Source organism: Acanthisitta chloris, unplaced genomic scaffold (assembly GCF_000695815.1).
Source record: "Acanthisitta chloris isolate BGI_N310 unplaced genomic scaffold, ASM69581v1 scaffold3037, whole genome shotgun sequence".
Lineage (NCBI taxonomy): Eukaryota > Metazoa > Chordata > Aves > Passeriformes > Acanthisittidae > Acanthisitta > Acanthisitta chloris.
The window spans coordinates 5,563-22,770 of NW_008680749.1; the positions used below are offsets into that span (position 1 = coordinate 5,563).

Below are 17,208 nucleotides of genomic sequence, written 5' to 3' on the forward strand. Positions count from 1 at the left end.
GTCTGGGCAGCAGATTCAGTATATTCAGGTACACAAATGTAGAGGATGAAGGTTTTATTTTGCATGTGTGGTTGAAGGTCATGTGTTCAGTGTTTTTGGCAGGTAGTTATTGCAATAGTAATCATGTGTTTAAGTATTTTTGGCAGGTAGTTATTGCAATAGTAACTAGCACTACATAAATACAAATGTAATAAACCTCTTTTTTTCCCCCCTTCTTTTTTGTAGGTAATGTACAAACGAATCCTGCAGCAGGCAGGTTTTATACAGTTTGCACAGCTTCAGTTCCTTGAAGCAAAAGAACTCTTCAGGTAATTGTGTGACAAGAAATGTATTCATTTGCCTTCTTTTAAGTAAGGAGTTAGTGTCCTTGCTTTTAAAAACTTAGTAGCTTGAATGTTTTTTATATGCAGACGTGACTTCACTGTGATAAAATGGTTTTGTTTGGGATGTAACAACTTCATAGCTGAAGAGTTAATGCAACTGATCTTTTTGGTATGCTAACATATAGTAGCATTAAGAACTTGAGGGTTGTATGTGTGGGGTGTTTTTTTAACTTTATGCCTTTGAAGGTCAAAGCTTATTATTGAGCCTGTGCTGTGATTTCCAGCATGAACATTGCTTTGTTCTTTTCTTTTTTAATACTTTTAACAAAAAGGTATCATTTAAATGTTAGTTACAATTTAGATATTATAGAAACAATTGCATTTATTTTTTCTGAGGATGCTGATACTGAATTTGTTTGAACACTTGTTCTGATAGGACTCTCCAGGCCTGGTTCTTGAAGTCTGCTCTAACCTTCCCAGTTTAGCAGTTTCAGCAGTAACTGGTTTCTAAATTGACCTTGGTATTCCACTTTCATTCTGAAAATGCTGCTTGTTATCTTTTCTCTACCTGATAATTTCATTTCTGCTAGCCATGCCTCATTCTGTGATGGGGCACTGTCTGTAGTTAGTGCAATCCATGCTGACCACAGAAAATAACTCTCCTTGTTATCTGCTGAAATTTGCTTTAAATCCGTTTAGAGCCTATGGAATAGGATTAAGATTAGACATTTTTCTCTATATTCTAAGCATGTACAGTGTAGGGAGGGGAAATGTTGTCCTTGGATTTATGGAAATGCATTGAGGGCAAAGTTTTGGGGAACGTTGCTACTGATAAGAGACTTGGCCATTTTGCCTCCTGGTCACCAGTGTAGTGGGAGACACTGGGCTTGGATGGGCAGTGTACACTGAGAGAAGATGAGGGAATGACATGAAAGGCCTGAACAGCATTTGGTGGCAATTTCTTATGGCCACAACCACTTTCTGCATCACCTTGTAATTTTCATCATCAGTGAGTAACTTGTACTCTTCCTCCACCCTTGTAATCTTCTGAGTATCTGAGCCCTGTGGGCTGTATCTGAAATAGGAGTACAAGTTATACATAGTTAGGAATCTTTCAAAAACAGTAAAAAGAGGGAAATGTATCCTGCAGGGAGCTCCACCACTTTGTGGAAGGAGCCAGGATCAGTTCTGCAGCCTCCATCCAACTATCAGTCCAAATATCCTGTAATAAATAGGATCGTGGGAGCTCCTCTATAGAAACAAACTTGCTTCATGGGAGAACGTGCTGTCCAGCCACAAATTTTGCAGCTGAGTCAGCATCCCAGGGTGTTCCCTTCCTCTAAAAGCTGCAACTCCAAAGCAGAACAACAGGCTGTGAATTGCTGATGTCTGCTCAGGGAAGAAAGCCAAGCTGAGTTTTCTGTGCTTCTCTTCTGGCCAGCCATATACAAGCTATCCAGAGTATTTTGGTGACTGAAAAAACTTGTTATGGAATCCAAGTTCCTTGATTTTCAGCCCTGGTGAGCACACCCAGTTAGAGTAATGTCTGGGTGTGCCCCAGTACACTCTCAATCACTCTTGTTCATTTTAGACTTAGTGATGCTCAGAGGAAAAATGGGAAAGATTATGGCAAACTATGCAGGTGAGTCAGAAAAAACTTCAGCCTTCATGCCAAAGAGAACCTTGGCACCTGTCTGAGAAAAGATGAATTTAGCAGTGAAACAGTGGCAGCAGTACCTCCAAGAACTTGGTGTGACATAGGCCAGATACGAAATGAGATTGTCTCACTGCTCAGAAAATATCTATCAGTTACAGGATAGCAGAGAAAATAATTATATTGGACTAAAGGTCTTAATTTTCTTGCATCAATTATCCCTCTTAGATAACTTTGTTGAGAAACAGTTACATGTTCTGCTTAAGTTCATAGTTCCTAAATGCTGAAACTTTTAAGAGTTTTGCAAGGAACTTAGCAAAGTTCCTTGTGGTTAAGCTGATCCTTCTAAACACTGAAGAAGGTTTAGAAAAAGGAAGTGGTAGCTTTATTGCAACCCAAATAGTTCAACAAAGGGAGGAGAATTTTCTTCAGCTGGATCCATTAACATTAAACTGACTTTGTTCCTCTCTTTAGCAAATTAAAATGTTAACTCTTTTCACAGTGTTTCTCACCTGGCAAAGCTTTTAGCTATAAGTCTCTCCTACACTGGAAAGGTTAAAAAAATTGCTGGTACTTACACCTGGAGAAAGAAGAAGTAGAGACAGTGTGAGATTTTCATCTTAAATGTGATTCAAGAATATCAGTTTCTATTACAGCCAGTGGGATCCAGGCAAGACAGCTAACACCATAGGCTCCTCTGACATCTCTGCTATCTGTAAACATCAGAGTCTGAATTTAGACCTAAGTTTCCTGAAAACTTGTAGTTTCTGCCTGTTGCATTGTTTGTGTATATGAAGCCCCACAAGAGCTAAAGCAGAATTGGTCAAAGGGAAGTTTCCTCTTAACATTGACAGCTGGACTTGTCTTAAGAGCTTTTTTTCCTACTGTGTGCTAAGTTGCTAGCTGTATTTTGCTGTGCCTGAGATGCTAGAAACTGAAGACTCAGTTGTGTTTTTCAAAAGAGATGAGATCTTTTGTAGCTGCTTCTAAATGGTTTTGTCCTCATGTGGTGGAGGGTGCCAGGAGACATCCACAGATCCCTGGAGCCATGAGCCTTGAGATTAATGTTAACCCTTTGTGCAGGTCAGGTCATTGTTTAGTGTTTGGTATTTTCCTGAAGAAGTTTGTGGATGATATGGTACTTTTAAGGAGACTGCTTGATTGCTGGTGGGGAGAGCAAAACTGTACAATATGAGTTTGATTCAAAGCTGCTTTATCCATCTCCGTGGTCATAGTCTCCATCTCAAGCTTAGGCCATCTCCAAATACTTGACAGCATAGATTGCAAGGGAACCAATGTGTCTACTTGAAACAAGACTCCTTATTTCTGCACAAGTTTTGAGCAGCCTGGGGATGTTATTCAAGTTATGGGTTAGCTTTTGTTCTAAAGCAAAGCAGGGAAGAATCTTGGAAAGGAGAAAAAAGAAATATCTTTTTCCTTCAAATAGGATTAATTTTCTGGTGCAATACATCTCCTATCATATATTTTATCTGGTGGTCCTCAGGATGCAAACTTTCAGAGTAGCTGGATGAGCCAAAACTGCAGTTAGGTTACTGCAGTGAGTTCCCACTCATTGAAAACTCGCATGCATACTCAAACATATGAGCTTTCATACGTGGAAAACTCAAATGTTTGAACCACTCAAAGTGGTTTCAGACATTGTAAAAGTGGTCGTCTCACTGACAACTTGCTACTTCTTGGTTGTTCTTCCTCTTAAAAAAAAGAAGTCCTTTCTACTTGTGAGTTCCATCATAATGGAGATGTGAGAATTTCAGAACCTTACATCAAGTCTGAAGAGAGAGTTGAAAAAGGAATTTCGACAGCAGAAATCTGACAAAGGAGACATGAGCACTTTACTCTGGTTGGAGATGAGCCTTAAGAGAGTTGAAAAAGAAATTTCGACAGCAGAAATCTGACAAAAGAGACATGAACACTTTACTCTGGTTGGAGATGAGCCTTTCTAGTGTGGAGGTGGGTTTTAGGCAGTAGGAGCTCTGTGTAGGAAACAGAAAAACCTGCTGTTCAAACCTCTCCTCATGGAAGGCTTCCCATGTTCAGGTTCTTCTCCACTGTGGTCCTGTCTTGTCAGTGTTGCTGTTCCTTTACAGTCACTAGGTTCTGGAACAGGATATTTGCTGCTTTTAAGGGTTTCTGTTGTCTCCCCAGACTTTCATCCTGCCAGTATAGATTTTTGTAGCCAAAGGACAGTATTAACTTTTAAAAACAACAGTTGTAAATAGGTGTTGTCATGGTGATGCTTCCTACTAGTTGATATTTCCTGGATGGTTTTGGAGCTGTTCACCAAGAAGTGAACAATGGTCCAATCTTCAGTTCCTTTGCAGCAGCAGGGAAGGGATGACTTTGCTCAGGAGGATCTTTCCTACTATATTACCTGCAGAAATCTGCTGCTTTCGCTAGTTCAGCATTATAACTTGTTTCTTTTGGCAATTCTTTCCAGTCAAGGCTGTGAATAAAGTCTTTCTGAGGTAGCTGATCACCAGATAGATAACAACTACTTTTAAAGCAAGAAAATAGTAACTACCCAGAGTTTCTTTTAGAGAACTAAGTTAATTGTCATTATTTTCAGTAGCAGTATCTCTTGCATTTCAGGAATGTTCATCTGTAAAGATGAGTTCTGAGTAACAACTCTGACAGTGAAATAAAATGTTAATCCTTATGTCTTGCTGTTCTTCTAAAGCAAGGTCTGGGAAGAAGGGTCATTTTAGCTGTGAAAATTAGGGAGTTGTTTGCCCTGTGTTGGTTTTCAGAACTTACTGAAGTAGGTGAGAAATCTGATGCATTTCAGGGTTGTGGGGAATGTTTGATCATCCAAGCACATGTTCTGAAAGCTTTAGTTTTGTGCAGGAAGTCGCAGTTTTCTACAGAATTACACTTGCACAGTCCTTGTGGCTTGCCTGAAAGGGTTCACTCACTCAGTGTGAATCATTTTTTGCCTCCATCACAAGGCTGGTTCTTATAATGTAAAAATGAAGTCTAGGACAGTCTTAGACTGTACTAAAAGGTTATTCAGGAGATTTTTGTATATGCCACAGAGCAGCTGTGGATGTCAAAAGCAAAAGGCTGGCCTGAATTCTTAGAGCTTTCAATGTCTAGAGGAGAAAAAGAGAATGATAAACAAATAAAACAGATACAGGCAAAAAAACCCCACATTCCAGATTCATTCTATATATATTTTCTCCAGCATAGAAGACAATAACTTTCAGAAACTGACAGTTGGTGTCCTGACTCTAAGCATATGTGAGCACACTCTTTTTTTTGTGCCTATGTATACTTTTTCTCTCTTTTTGCTTCATCTAGTTTGACACTGTAATTGCAGAAGCGGCCAGCTTGATGTCCGGGAGCTGATCTCTCTCTACCCCTTCCTGTTGCCTACTTCCTCTTCATTTATTCGGTCTCATCCCCCTCTGCATGAGTACGCCGACCTCAACCAGCTGACCCAAGGGGACCAGGAGAAGATGACAAAGTGCAAGAGATTCCTCATGAGTTACCTGAACGAAGTTCGCAGCACTGAGGTGGCAAACGGCTACAAGGAGGATATCGACACAGCTTTACTCAAGCTCTATGCAGAGGCAAATCATGAGAGTCTTCTGGATCTGCTGGTGTCAGAGAACTTTTGTCTTTTAACAGATAGTGCTGCCTGGCTGGAAAAACATAAAAAGTGAGTGGATGTTTTTCACTGTTGCACCTTTGAGGCCAGAGGGAAAATTGTTGTAGACGCTGTTGGTTTCCAGACCAATATGTTTGAATTGAATCCTTATTGTTTCTGTGCTTAGAGAAGACAACTCAGTGTGAGTTAGCATTGTTAGCATTTAAAAATATTGGTGACAAGCTATTCATTGACTGCTATTAAAAGTCTGTGGTAAAGGAAGTGTTGAAGAGGTGTCTGGATCTGATGCTAGAGGATGTGGTTTAGGGGTTCCAGCAGTGACAGGTTAATGGTTGGACTCAATCTTAGATGTCTCCTCCAGCCTTGATGGTTCTATGATTCTAAGTGCCTTCAGTCTTATGCTGGTAAACACAGAGATCTCCATGAAAGTTTGAGTACCCAACACAAAACCAAAGAATTGGTGCAAGTTTGAGAGGGCAAAAAAAAAGTGAATTGCTTGCCCTCGTGGCAATGGGTGAGTGGAATGGCTGCAGTGGTAGTACACAGGCAGAATGAAAAAACACCTTGCAACAAACACTACCTTAGGTAGAAGCTGTTAAACATATAGTGGTCTTAAAATTGTATTTGCTTATTCAGGGAAGGAGCTCTGACTTTGAATTGCATACTTTGTGGTCCTACTGACTTGCCAAAAGGAGGTTCCTCAAGATAACCTGGAAAGAACTTCAAAAGGGAAATGCCCTCTCCTTCCATGGCGGCAGGGAGAGGACTAGAGGGAATGGCCTTGAGCTGAGCCAGGGCAGAGTCAGATTGGATGTGAGGAGAAATGTTTTCCCTGTGGGGATATTGAGGCACTGGGATATTGCCCAGGGAGGTGGTGGAGTCACCATCCCTGGAGGTGTTCAAGAGCTGTCTGGATCTGACACTGGAGGATCTGGTTTAGGAGTTCCAGCAGTGACAGGTTAATGGTTGGACTTGATGATCTTAGAGGTCTCCTCCAACCTTGATGATTCTATGACTGTAAATAAAAGCATAATAAAAATTTATTTAATGACAGCTGTTTAACTACTGGAGGAGTATTTATTGTCTGGAGTTGTGTGCTAAGTCTGTACATAAAATTGAAAGAACCACGTGCAAATCATCTCTAATTTGGCACATGTTTAAGTTGGAACTGGTAACTAGAAACTCTTAGGGACAGGAGAGACAAGAGACACATTTCTAGGGCAGAACTGCTCTCCTTTGATTCAGAAAAACAGCCCTCAGAGACTTGTTCAAGTGTAGACATGGCCATGTATATGTCATTGTAAGCAATTATTTGTTCTGTTCTGTGCTAATCAATCCATAATGAAATCAGTGGGAATGCTCCAGCAATTTGAATGTTATTTTCTCTTTCTATCCAGGTATTTTGCACTTGGTCTCCTGTATCACTACAATGGTCAGGATGCTGCAGCACTTCAGGTTAGACTAAAGCTTTGTGTCATCTGTCAACCATTCCAAAATACCAGTTTAGCTCTGAGATAAAAATCTGAGGTGTTAATTTACCTGTTTGTGTGTGTGTATACCTGTGAGAAAGTTATGCTAAGACTTCCTTTCATTCATTAATGTGCTAGATGTGAAAAGTTTGAAGAGCTTACTGAAGTTGGCAGCTATTTAGGTGCTTGTATGCTATTTTTAAAGCAAAACTGTGCATACCAGAACACATGTTTTGTACTCCTAAAAGATGGGCAGAAGTCCTAAAATAATCAAGCAATCACTTTAAAAATATTTGAGGGACTTGAGGAACATACCCTGTGCTGATTGATCTGTCTGCACACAGCAAAAGAGTTTTGTAAACTCATGGCAGACACTGACAGCAACTGAGAGTTCATTTCCTTACCTGATGATGGAGAGTGGACACATTCTGCAAGATCTGTGGGTTTCTGCTGAGTTAGTAATCCCTTTGGGGACCTTCCATCTGGTGTCACTCAGACTGTGAATGGGCTGTAGACTGCAGACCCAATAATCTTGTTCCTGTCTGCAAATATATATAGTATGTCCTTGCTGAGTGTCTCAGATCATATCCAATACCTTAAGTAGTTTGCCTTATTGTGTGGCCTTTTGGGGACATTAGTCACAGTAACACTATCAGGTGTATTCAAGTATGTTATGTAAATAGTAATTGCCTGAGCAGAAAACCCAATAAAGACAACAAAATCTCTATGTACCTTTGTCATGTGCAAGATGTTTTCTTGATCTTTCAAGAAATAAGATTTGTTGCTGAACTGGTCTGCTAGATGTGGCTCCTTTTAATTCCAATTATAATGCATATTCCTACTGTAGTGTATATGAAAATAATATCACATGGTACTTGGAGTTCTTCAGTCAAAGAGGAGCAAAAAAATCAGATTTTCTTCTAAATTGTTTGTATAATTTGCTTTCAATCTTGCACACACAGAACACATGAGAAGTACACCATGCTAAGAAAAAAGGAATTTTGATGAAAAATCTCCTTGTGATTAGTGTACCTCCTTCAGTCACTCTCAGAATGAGAACCCACACAGTCTGGGGGCTGAGTTGGTTGAATATGGCAGATGCAAGAGAACTGATGGCAAAAGTTTAGTGATTATTGAGGTTCCTTGCAATTGGTGTTCCTGTCAAGTCTTTCTAATTCCACAGGTCTTGTACTAAGTCTTGTAGTAGCTCACATAAATTTTGAGGTGGAAGAGCTAGTCCATGTTTTCAGCACTTTAATCTGTGTGTGTTTTTGTTGCAGTTATGGGTGAAAATAGTTGATGGAGACATTGAGGATTCTACGCGTTCGGATCTCTACGAATACATCGTAGACTTCCTTACATTCTGCTCAGACCAAGACCTAGTGTGGAAATACTCTGAATGGCTGTTACAAAAAAATGAAGAGGTTTGTAATTCATAGAATTTTAACAGAACATCTGTATTTCCCTGCAGTGGTGTTTGGGTTTTCCTTCTTGATAGTTAACTGGACCTTTTGCAGAATGCCAGTTAAATAGGGATCAGCAGCAGAAAACTTCCAGGTTTCTCTGTTCTTTGATGTTCATAAAGGCTCAATGCTTGTCCTGCCCTTGGGACACAACAACCCCAAGGCCATTGAGGCACTGGAGCGAGTCCAGCCAAGGGCAGTGAGGCCAGCAAAGGGCTAGAAAAGATGTGGGATAAGGAAGAGCTGAGGGAATTGGGTTTGTTTAGCCTGGAGATGAGGCTCAGGGGTGACCTCCTGGCTCTCTGCAACTCCCTGCCAGGGCTGGAGAGAGGTGGGGGATGTGTGTCCTGCCATGGCTGCAGGGAGAGGACTAGAGGGAATGGCCTTGAGCTGAGCCAGGGCAGAGTCAGATTGGATGTGAGGAGAAATGTTTTCCCTGTGAGGGTGTTGAGGCACTGGGATATTGCCCAGAGAGGTGGTGGAGTCACCATCCCTGGAGGTGTTGAAGAGGCCTCTGGATCTGGCACTGGAGGATCTGGTTTAGGGTTTAGGGGTTCCAGCAGTGACAGGTTAATGGTTGGACTTGATGATCTCAGAGGTCTTCTCCAGTCTTGATGATTCTATGACTCTTAAGTCCCTCTGTTAACAAGTGATCATTGCCTCTTTTTCTTCTGAAAACAAAGTTTAGGGCATTCTGTACAATGGAAGATGCATCATGTCTCCTGTTTTCTTCATATTTACTAAGATAGTTTTCAAATCTTATAAAAAGGAAATATATCAACAACCAAGTTAACCATTGCTGTGTACACCAGGTCATGGAACAAATAGCTTCCATTCAAGACAAAACTTCATTGCTAGAATTAATTTAATCCACCAAAATTAAAACAAATAGAGAAATTGTGGCATCCATTAGTGTGGTTTGCTGCTAAGTGGGATCTTGATTTTGTATCAGACAGTCTGTGCTGTTAGAACTTGTCACTGCCTGATTTATATTCATTTAAAGCTTAGTGATTATGTGCAAGAGCAGATTTCTAAACCTGTGGTCATTACATTAGTCTCTTGCTCTGTCTGTATCATCACATGTTATAAGGCTTCAAATATTCTGGTCTTTAACTGGAGCTTTCTTGCTGTAAAGGCTGAAGTCTCTTGTTCTGCTGTTAGGCAAATCTATTTTATACTCTCTGTGGCTGGTGGAGGCTTTGCTCAAGCTAAGATTCTTAGTCTGGACAATGTATAGGCTACAAATTGAGGTAGTGTAGATTAGGAGTGTGTGAGATCACAATAAGCACTGAGTAGTGTGATCTTGTGGCATTGAGCCACATATGTGTTGTTTATCTTCCTGAATAATGTGCTAAGTAATCTAACCATGCATTTAATTTTAAATATTTATGTAATAAAATGTTGCTCACTGAATTCCTAAAATGCAGTTGACTCTTCCTAGGTTGGCGTGCAGATTTTCACTAAAAGGCCTTCAGAAGAACAGGAGAAAAACACCATTAATCCTGATGATATCATCAGTTGCCTTAACAAATATCCTAAAGCACGTGTCAAATATCTAGAACATCTAGTACTTGAAAGAAAAATAGAGGTGAGTCCTATGAGAATGCCAGAAATAGGCTTAGGCTTCAGAATGCAGACTATGCATTGTGTGAGACCTCAGAGCAACTTCTTAATATCTGAAGGGGCTACAAGGAGCCAGAGAGGGACTCTGTGTTAGGAACTGCAGTGATAGGATAAGGGGTAATGGGTTCAAACTGAAGGGGGAGAAGTCTAGGTTGGATGTGAGAAAAATGTTTTTCCCTGTTCTGGTGGTGAGACACTGTCCCAGGTTGCCCAGGGAGGCTGTGGCTGCCCCAACCCTGGCAGTGTTCACAGCCAGGTTGGATGAGCCTTGAGCAACCTGCTCTGGTGGGAGGTGTCCCTGCCCAGGGCAGGGGTTGGGACTAGTTCATCTGTAAGGTCCATTCCAACCCCTAAATTCTATGCTTCTATGATCAACAAGTCTGAAAAAAGACAAAGTCTAGAAGAGATAGGTATAATTTGAAGTCTTTCAGATGTATTCAGAGCAGGGTAGGAGTGGTTTTAAGAGTAAAGTAAAAGATGAGGAGTGGAGAGCTGCATTATTTGGAACTTTTCAACTCTGATGGCAGGACAGTTACTTAACTTGCCTCAGAGTTTGGGGGTTTCTTACACCTGGTTGTTGCATACTTTTCTGTTTCACTGGTGAGGCTCAGACCTCCATCTAGTAAGATGGTGAAGTCTCTTCCAACCAGGTTGATTCTATGATTCTATGATCATGGAAAAACAACTGAGAAACTGCTAATCCTGTGGCACTGTGGCAGCAGTGTGCTAAAATTCCTAATTCAGTGTGTTTAGAAGTAGGAATTTTTATTATTCTGTCCTTCTGGAGAGATTTGAGCCATTAATGATTGAATTGAACCAAGCACCCCTCACTACAGAATTCCAAACCACTCTAGATACTGAACCTCCAAAAGGTGCATTCACAAGTCCTGAGTGACAGTATATTCTGCCTCAGGGGGGTTTAAGCACAAGACAAAAGCAGCCAAACATTCCTGTGCTTGGATATGAGATGTTTTAAGCCCAGGAAGTTACTTTAGCATGCAAACAAAGCAAGGAAGTGAACAGAAAGAACCAGGAAAAACTGATGAGCAGTACACTAATTGACATACTTGAAATGCACAAGATGGATCAGTGGTTTCCCTTTGTCACTGCTGCAGATACATCAAGGTGTGTTCCACCATGACTCATGAAGATACTAGTGCCTGATGTCATGGATATTTTCAAACTTTAAGTTAAACACTCAAGCCCTGTAGAGTATTTGTGGCAATTAAATCTACCTGCTAGTAAACACTGGGTTATAAATCAGTTTAGTCTCTAGAAGTGACTAGACTGTGAATGCTTTAGTGAGAATGTTTCAAACAGTCAAGTCATTCATCTTGTTTTGATGAATATTGGGTAGTGGATAACAAAAAAAAAAGCACTGTGCTTTTAGTGTTTCTCTACCTCTGGAGGCTTTGTCAGATTTTATTGCAGAAATAGAAAGGGTTGAAGAACATACCCAAATATGAGGAATCCCATGCTTATAGATATAGTGTATTTTGTGAAGCTGATCTGTCTGTCTGCATGAACAAAAGACCTTGTGATTAATTCAAATTTTAAAAAGTTAAACCACATTTCTGTGCAGTTAGGTACATATTTATCACTTACAAGTGAGGTGAAGGTGTTGTCTTCATAAACTGAGCTAACATTTTTCTTTTAATCTGTAGAAAGAAAAGTACCATACTCACCTAGCTGTCTTGTACTTGGAGGCTGTAACTCAGCTAAAATCTGTGACCACAGATAATTGTGCAGAAACAACTGAGCTGCTGTTCAAACTGCGCAGTTTGCTGCAGAAATCTGATCTTTATAGAATCCGCTTTATTTTGGGTAAGTTGCATCTTGTCTGTTATAAATCTGTAGGTCAGTTCCAGCAGGAAACAAAACTGAAGGTCCTTATAAGGACAGAAATCTAAAAAATCTGAGGTTTCTAGGTATGTTTGATAGGCTGTGCAGAATAGGTTGCCCAGGGAGGTGGTGGAGTCACCATCCCTGGAGGTGTTGAAGAGGCATCTGGATCTGACACTGGAGGATCTGGTTTAGGGGTTCCAGCAGTGACAGGTTAAGGGTTGGACTCAATGACCTTAGGGGTCTCCTCCAACCTTGATGATCCTATAATTTCTAACAGACACAAGTTCGTTTAGAAAAAATATCTGTTAGTGTCATCTGTGACCTCCCAGAGCTCATGAGGTACAGTGGTATGCTTGCCACAGAATACCAGAACTGGCTATAAAAAAAACCTTCATACAATATTCTTAAGAGTAGTCAGTGTCTTTTTAATGGGAAGAATGCAACTTTTAGCCACCTTTTCCAAATGAAAAACTCACAAGTTTATTTTTTAAGCAGTCTCAATTTGTCAGTGACCAGAAGTGAAACTTGGAGGAATTTGATTACCAAGGACTTGTTTGCTGTCCATAACCCTGAAACTCTCACCCTGAAAGCTGAGACTCATCTTAAACAAAAACAGGAGGGAAAAGTGCAACATAGTTCTTGCTGTTGAGCTGATTTTTTTCCTTGGTCCAGGCTTATAATGTTTAATTAATATTTCATCCACTGGAGTGCAAACATATGCTGCAGTTAGGCAAGTCAAGCAGTTAAAGCCTCTCTGATATGGAGGATGATGGCCAAAGATGCAACAGTGAATGAAAGGGAAGTGACTTGTTATTGCACTGAAAGATGTGATTTATTTTTTTTTTAATTCACTAGGAAAAAATCCAGTGGAAATAAAAATAGCTGAGTAGCAACTAAAATGATTTATCAGTGTTTAATATTCCTTTGCCTTTCCCAACAGCAAAATGTTATATGGTAGATAATGTACAGGTATAACAGTCATTGAAACTCTTGCTGGTTGGCATCTTTTAGTTTTCTAACAAATTTTTAAAGGGCAGGAGTTACAAAGTGGATTATTCTCTGGAAATCCATGCACTCCAAAACACAGGATTTCTTACATGACAATGCTTAGGTTACAAGAAAGTGGTATCAATGCAAGTTAGTGTGTTCCTCCTTGATAACCAAAATATTTTGGTCAGAGAAACATTGTATTTCCATACATTTTACCTAATCCTATGCCAAATGTTTATCACTTTTACACTAAGTAGAGGATTTTCCACTTCTTCTTGAAATGCCAGATGAACACTCCACCTGCCTCTTGCTGACACTTAAACTGTCAGACTGGATTGAGGGTTTGTAACATCTTTTGCTTAAAGCAAAGCTCTGTTTGGTGTGTATTGTCTGTTATGGACTTTATTCTGTAACTTTCTATAATATTTGGAGAAGCAGAGGTTAAAAATCTTGTGGCATCATCTTACAGTTTATTATAGGTTTATTATAGGTGTGCAGAAATGTGCAAAACTGCTAGGGTTTGAAAGATGTCAGAGAGACTGGTTTATCACCTGTTGTGTAGTTTTTGTCCTGTGTTTCCTGGTGCTCTTTTGTTAGAAGTGTGTTTCCATACTTCCAGGCACTCCTGTCCTTCCAAGCATCTGTCCTCTCTAGAGTTGCCAGCACCCCTGCAAAAATTGAGTTGAGTTCTGTGGGTTGGTTTGCACTGACTCAGAGAGGGAGCAGTGATTACTCCACTGAGGAAATATTGCCTTGTTTCTCATTTAACAGACAAAATCCAGGGCACAGACCTTCATATGGAAAGTGCAATTTTATATGGGAAGCTAGAAGAACACGAGAAGGCTTTACATATCCTCGTCCACGAGCTGAAGGACTTCCATGCTGCTGAAGAATACTGTGTGTGGAACTCTGAGAACAGAGACACACAGTACAGACAGAGGCTTTTCCACATGCTGCTCTCAGTCTACTTAGCTCCAGGCACTTCAGATTGTGCACTGGTCATGGCTGCTGTGGATCTGCTGAACAGCCACGCTGCTGAATTCGATGCAGGTCTCGTTTTGCAGGTGGTGCCTGACAGTTGGTCAGTGCAGCTCCTCTCCCCGTTCCTGGCCGGAGCAGTGAGGCAAAGCATTCACACAAAAAGAATGACTCAGATTGCACTTGGGTTAGCACAAGCTGAAAACTTAATCTACAAGCATGAGAAGGTAGGTGGCTGGGGCTTATTTAAGTACTGGCACTCGGGGGCTTCACAGTTGAGGCCTTGGATACATAATAGGAGAATTTTGAACAATTAGGACAAAGTTGTCTCACATCCTTGGCAGTTTTACTCACTGCATTTATTAGGGGGTTTTTTTGCCATGACTACTAGATTCAAACTTAATTTGATGCTTTCTCTACATAAGAAAAAAGAGAAGGTGCGGGCCTTGAGATAGGAACAGCCTTGGTGAACTTCTGGGCTGAATGAAAGTGAATCTGGGATTTACAGGTTAACAAAGTTCTTGCAGAAAGTGTAGCTTAGCATTTCTTGCACTAAGGGTAAAACCTGGCAGAATTTGTCAGAAAATTTGTCCAGCACTTGGGATAAATTGAAGTTTGTTAGTAGCTTTTTGCTAATGATAAATTAGGAGGTAAATTGCCTTAATGGTAAAAAGACGTGGAACTGTTGTGGAGCAAGTTCAGAGGAGGCCACAAAGTTGATAACAGAACTGGAGCATCTCCCCTATGGGGACAGGCTGAGGGAGTTGGGGCTGTTCAGCCTGGAGAAAGTTCTGTGGAGACCTCTGAGCAAGTTTTCAGTATCTGAAGGGGCTACAAGGAGCTGGAGAGGGACTCTGTGTTAGGAACTGCAGTGATAGGACAAAGGGCAATGGGGACAAATTGAAAGAGAGGAAATTTAGGGGTAGATATTAGAAGTTTTCCCTGTGAGGGTGGTGAGACACTGGCCCAGGTTGCCCAGGGAGGCTGTGGCTGCCCCAACCCTGGCAGTGTTCAAGGCCAGGTTGGATGAGCCTTGAGCAACCTGATCTAATGAGGTGTCCCTGCCCAGGGCAGGGGGTTGGGACTAGCTGATCTCTTAAGGTTCATTCCAACTCCTATAATTCTATGTTTCTATGAATTCAGTTGTGAAGTTTTCTTCTATTCCTAGCTAGGGTTGTGTTGCTTAAAGCCCCTAGTAGGTTATTAGATTTGTTTAGTTTGAGCAATGGTATATTCAGCAGAATCTATCTGGAATAAAAATCCATCAGTGCTCAGTTTGCTGTGACCTTGTGGAAGAAGCTGTGTTGGGTTTTCAGTTGCATCAAATGTGTGAGTGCTTTTCGTTATTAAACAAACCAAGACAGAAAAAACACTTCTTAACAAACAGCATTGAAAGTGTCTGAGTGTGAACGTGGAAATTGAGTTCAAGCTAAATATTTCAAGTTGTTTTTTTCTTAACACTTGACCATGTTTGTCCATTTGATACAGTTGAAATGCCTCATCATTTCCCTTCCTTTCTTGCTGGATTCACATTCTGATTTTTGTTTTCCCTCTCTCTTTAGGTTAAACAAAAAGGAGCCCCAATTCTTCTTTCAGACAAGAAGGTCTGTCACGTGTGCCAAAATCCTTTCTGCGAACCTGTATTTGTCAGATACCCAAATGGGAACATGGTCCACACACACTGTGCTGCAAACAGACACCTCAACTCCAATGTGACTCATCACTCTTCCAGCCCCAGTGATCAGACTTGAAATATGTTCTGCTCCCACAGGTTCCTGTGACTTATACCCCACTGAAAGTGGGCTGGGGGGGGAAAAAAAAAAAAGACTAAAGTGCAGCTACTTTAAGTATAAACCAAGATGGACAGCTAGTCTTTGGGTTAATGGGAAGACTTCCAGTAAATATGAAATATTGCCACTTATCTTTTTGATTTCTGATGAATGTAGATAGAAAATTCACTACCAGATGGGGAGAGGTGCAAATATTGGCTCTTCTATATGTATAGGACTAAACACTTAGAGAAAATGAGCCTTTTCTTCACAGTGAGGATGAATGTTCTGGAGTCCAGGCAGACACTTCTTTCAAGAACTGTCGCTTTGCACGGAGTGTGGTGGTGGTAAATTTGTGGAGGTTGGGATGGCATCTCTTGGAGTTGGAATTCTTGGAACATGATGGGACAAGACTGGCATCATGCAGCTTACTCTCAAGGCAAAGGTGGGCATCAGCTATAACATTTGCTGCAGCATGTCTTCTTTTGGGCTGGATTCTCTTTCCCAGGATCACATTATGAACTTGATTTTCCCCTTTTTTTTTTTGCTCTACAAAATGTTGGCTTTTGGATGCACTTTTTAGTACCTCCCTCCCCTCCACCTGCTATCTGAAATTCTCAATGTAAGCACTGATCTGTTAGGTTTCTACTCCTGCAGTTACTGTAATAAACTGAGTGGGAACCAATAGCCTCAGTCACACAGGTGTGCTTGGAAAGAAAGAGATTGTCTGGTCAGACTGTAGTCACTTTTATATGGGGGAAGAGACCTTCACTTTAATATTGATCTATTTATTAATATGCAAATATGCTGTACATACAGTTGAATAAATTGATCTGATCGTTCTAGAGTTTCTTTGGAGGATAAAGATGTAGCTGATACATAAGTGTACAGATTATGTGCTCAGTGTCTGCTAGAACATAACTTAGGCAGGTTGGAACTCCACAAGAATAGGTTTTAGTACTTGTGGCTGACTCTGTGCAATCAAAACCATGGAAAGAAGGTGTAGTTGGTAAGAAGTCTACAAAAGTGCACTACAGGGGTACTGGATTTGTTACATTCTACAAAACATTTTGTAAACTAAGGTTTTTCAAACCACAGCTCCTCCCCTTGCTTTAATTGCCCAGATAACTATTCCCATTGCTATTTCACCATGGAAAGCAATTGCTTTAAAAGAAGTTTCCCCCAAGAGAGGTTAAAAAATGACAGCTTTAAATAAAAGTGAAGTATTTCAGAGTTTGAAAGCATTTCTTTCAATTCTGTAGAGCTCTAATTAATACTGATCAGCATGCAGATGAGTTAGGATGGCTCTCACTGTTTTAGCATTCCTCATGAAACTGAAGTATGTGCATGGTGCTTTCTAGATGTGATCTCCTGGGACAGAAACAGTGGCTTATGAAACAGCCTTCTAAGCATAGTGCTTAGAAGAACCAGACCAGGGCAAAAAGTTATCCATCTCTTTATCACTG

The 17,208-nt window shown here is 40.6% G+C and overlaps 1 protein-coding gene across 1 annotated transcript; it reads left to right on the forward strand.

The window, feature by feature from the left end:
- Window positions 1-225: 225 nt before the first annotated feature.
- TGFBRAP1 (transforming growth factor, beta receptor associated protein 1) lies at window positions 226-15,724 on the forward strand (the record flags this gene model as incomplete). The annotated part of the gene is made up of 8 exons (XM_009077806.1): window positions 226-308; window positions 5,315-5,656; window positions 7,003-7,060; window positions 8,355-8,498; window positions 9,979-10,125; window positions 11,825-11,984; window positions 13,767-14,200; window positions 15,536-15,724. Coding segments are annotated over 8 exons (1,557 nt in total), but the record flags the coding sequence as incomplete, so codon positions are not given.
- Between the last annotated feature and the right edge of the window lie 1,484 nt (window positions 15,725-17,208).